General features: G+C 34.1%; 1 protein-coding gene across 1 annotated transcript in view; it reads right to left on the bottom strand.

Moving 5' to 3' along the window:
• Nucleotides 1–933: 933 nt before the first annotated feature.
• KYNU (kynureninase) overlaps nt 934–4,198 on the bottom strand; it is a 204,108-nt gene continuing 200,843 nt past the window's right edge. The window contains exons 13-14 of the mRNA XM_006880748.1: nt 3,284–3,514; nt 934–1,059 (exon numbers count right to left, since the gene is read on the bottom strand). Coding sequence (XP_006880810.1) covers nt 934–1,059; nt 3,284–3,514 — 357 coding nt within the window. The remainder of the gene's footprint in view (nt 1,060–3,283; nt 3,515–4,198) is intronic.

The following is a 4,198-nucleotide window of genomic DNA, read 5'->3' as shown; positions in this document are numbered from 1 at the left end:
CAGGGGTGCTTATTTTTTTAAAAAAATAATTTATACATATAATTTGATGTGATATTTTTAGAATATAGGCCTATACATTTTCATTTTCCAAACCATATAATTTAAATACTTTGGGGTTTTGTTTTCTGTCATAGAAGTTATCATTGTAATTACTTAGTTGAGTGCTTACTTATTCTAATCCAGTTTATTTCATTCAAATTAGTTAATCAGGAACACCAATTATGACATATTAAGTTTTTCTTTCTGTGTATGTATCCAAATAGAAAATATTTTCACGAACCATAAATACTAGTTATTGAAAACTGAAAACTCAGGAAGTCTAACAGAGCTGAGATGTCAAGACTGGATCAGAAAGGTCCACAGATTGAGAATCAAGAAATCAGAGTGACAGAAATTTTATTTTTTAATTCTTAGATCTTCTATCATAAGTACATTGGGTTAATTTATTTCACAGCCACAGAGAAAATGTAATAGAGAATGTCCCATGACTAATTAAACAAATAAGAACAATACATTAAAGGAATGACCTTAAAAAGTGTGAATTAGGGAGCTCTGGTAGCCTAGTGGCAGGAAGCTGCACTGCAATCCTGAAGGTATGCAGTTTGAGGCCACCAGCTGCTCCTTAGCAGATGGGTGGGCAATTCCCTCCCATGATTTCAACTCAATGGTACACAAAAAGTGTTAATTAAAATTCAAGTGTGGATGGATAAATTGGACAGTCATATAGATTCTAAAGGTACAAACAATAATCATTTTAGATTTTTTTTTTAAAATAATTTTTTAAAAAAAATTATGCAATTCATTCCCATTTAGGTTTTATCAATTTTGAGGAACTTCTATTCAGTACAAGTTGAATAACAACTACAGTAACAACAATACAAATTACATAAACTTTCTGTATCATCTGGCTAATTGTTGTTGCAGAAAGCACAACTAATTTTTGGTCTCTGCAGAGTCAAGCACAGAAATGAGCAAATGAACAAATTTATAAACATCATGGAAAGAATTGTAGAGAGGAACTGGAGCCACTCGAATGCCATTTGGTTCCCGCTTGTCACACTGCAGGGAAGGGAGAAGAATAATAAAGTACAAATATTATTAGTATAAATAAAATAAACATTTACATTATTTATGCTTATTTCTCTAATACCTAATACATAGGAAAACACTTTTACAATGTTTTTAAAAAGTCTCCTTTACTAGTAATTAAAATACTACTGGGTTAATAACATGAACATATAATGTGTTTTCTTGAAATTTCTCAGTAATTGCTATCTTTTAGCCTGCAGAGATCATATATACAATTTGTATATCTGAGGCCCTTGACTGAGTTGAATGCATGGACGAATCTAAATAAATGAGGGCACTGACACTGGGATAGTTTGACTTAATTATCTTCATATTTCATTCTTTAATCCTTACTCCTTAAGTAAGAAGTTGGTTATATCACTGGATATTGCAAAAAATCCAGAAATAAGACCACAGAATTTGGTTAACCCTGAAAATAACCTCCAGATGAGCTTTAAAAAGATCCACTAAGTCTAGATAATATCAACTCAAATTAAGTAACTTTTCGAAGAACACACAGTTTGGAAATGACATGACTTAATCTGAATTTTCTTGTATTCATTTATGCCTCTTGAATCTAGGATAACCTCATTGAAAGAATTGGAAGAGCTTATGGGTGGAAAGAGTTCCTAAATTACACCACTGTGGTGTTAACCTAAGAGTTGGCTTTTCCTTAGCCATTACAGTTAGCTGCCTCTGGTCTCCAGCTACCTTAACTGAACACACATGGTCCTGCAAGTCAGCACGGTCTTGCAAATCAGCATTAGCTGTGGGACTAGGATAAGTGAAAGAGTGCTTCCCACATTGAGCAGCAAGACTGGGTGAGCATGGCTTATGGCAGAAGACTTCAGTGAGAGCAAGACCCGGATGGTGGAGACGCTAGCATTGCTATGGAGAAACTGGGGGAAAGTGTGACATGAAGCTTTTTGCATCTGTGCTGGCCACAGTTAAAGATTTGACTGTTTTTGCCAGATGCTTGAAGGAGAAGCTGACTTATAAGTGCTCTGAGGCAAACCTTGTTGGATGATTTGAATTTGACTGCTTAAACTGAAACCAGAGCCTGGACCAAATGAGGAATTGTGTCTTGGGACTGACTGTTGGGCAAAAACTTGCATTTGCATTGGGTGGTATTCTTTGCCTCCCCAACTCTCCAACTTCCTCCTCTAATAAACCCCATTTTTGGTACCATAACTAAGTCTGTGAGTCAGCAATGAATAAAAGATGCTGCAGTAAGCAGCCCCTCCTGCTGCTGTGACTCTGGAGGCGCCATGGGACTGGGCTACAGGCTCTTTAACTGCTTTCTGCTCTGAAGTGGTGAGGAGATGTGCTATTCTTACTCCTTCTGTCCCTTGAGAGACAAGATCATGGCCTTGTGCTCCCATGGCCCATTTCCTCTTCTTCAGACAACCACCAATTTAAAAAAATAAATTATTTTTAAATAATTTATTAAAAAAATAGATAACATTTATTAGTTCTTATAAGACTAAGAATTAGTTCTCATGTAAGTCTAAGAATCAGTTTTCACGATAAGACAAAGAATTATCTTAATTATAAGGATTAAAAAATTATTTCATGTAATGTTTTTACTGCTATGACTATATAACTTTTTTCTGTAACATGACCATACTGATAACAACTCAGTTTAATTAAATGAGTAAATATGACTGAATTTTCCCCCCTCCTCTGTCACATTCTCTAGATCCATATATAGCTTAATTCCATTTAGTAAATAAATATATTTTGGAAATTCTATTGGTAAAACTCATGGAAAAACTCAATACAGCTTTTATATTTTTAAATTTTTTCTTCTGCCCAATATTTAAGAAAATAATGTGTTACCTAAATAAAACTTTTTGCAATCACTAAACCTTTAGACTTCTCTTTTATTTGAAATGACAGATCTTTACTTAACTGACCCTTTGTTCTTATTCACTGATGTGAAATAATATGCAATAGTGAAAATACAAACTCGATTTAAAATTTAAATTCATTATCATTGATCCTAAATTGACTCATAGCCGACCCTCCAGCAGGTTTCTGATGTCGTAAATTGTACAGCAGTTCATCTTTCTCCTGTGGAACTGCTGGTGGATTTGAACCGCTAATGATACATAACCTTTGGGCGAGCAACTCAGTACTATGAACGACACTGAATTTTATCCCTGGCAAGCAGCCTATGGAGAAGATATAGTAGCAGAGCAGATGATTGACTTACCACCACTCCTCTTTTTTCTAGTTCTTTATAAACATAATTCATTGGTGCAGAAAATGTTAAGGTTAGCTGGCAACCTCTTTCTTCTATATGAGATGGAGTAATTATGTTCATAAGTGGTCTCTTGCTTTCTGCATTATCTTTATTATAGTAATGCTTGATCATGTACTCCAAGTAACCAGTTAGCAAAATAGATTTTCTCCTCAATGCTTTAACAGTTGCTTGTTTAAAGATCTGCAGACAGAGAAACAATCAGATTAACAATGCAAAAGTCAATGGTAAATTATACATAAAAAAAGGGAATTACTATGGTGACTCCAACTTTTCAATTCCCCCTTGGATCTTGCATAGATCCATTGTAATTAATAACATAAAACACAATATATATGGATGATTGCATGAAACACAATGTGAATGAAAGAAAAAAAAGAAAAATTTAGCCATTCATTTTCCTCATCTGATAAATGTCACAGGTAGAGAATAATAAAAAATAAAAACCCGAACAAAGTGAAAAACTCAAATAATTTCACAGATGAGAAACTGAGTATGAAAGAATGAAGAGATGGCTCAGTTTGAGTGTGTACTTGTAACAAATGACCCTGTGCTCCCCTTTGAGATGGCTGTTAGAGTGTCATTTCTGGACCAACGCCCTAATTCAGGCTACACTTTGGCTTACTTTGAACTTTGAACATTGAACTTCTGTTAAGGAAGAATGATAGGGAAAAAAATTGCTAATGATAAATAGGGATGATGGAATATAATTAATGTTACTGAACTGCACATGCTGAGATGGATGGCATGATAAAGCTTTTTTAAATGTAAAAGAATAAAGGAGATGACCTCTTTTAAACTTTCCAATGTGCTTTCCATGGCACAAAAACTTCATAGATTTTTTTAAGTAATATTAGAAAAATAATT

Source organism: Elephantulus edwardii, unplaced genomic scaffold (assembly GCF_000299155.1).
Source record: "Elephantulus edwardii isolate Elephantulus edwardi_28Jun2011 unplaced genomic scaffold, EleEdw1.0 scaffold00010, whole genome shotgun sequence".
Lineage (NCBI taxonomy): Eukaryota > Metazoa > Chordata > Mammalia > Macroscelidea > Macroscelididae > Elephantulus > Elephantulus edwardii.
Note: the sequence above shows the minus strand (reverse complement) of the source record. Positions and strands in the feature narration are given on the sequence as shown.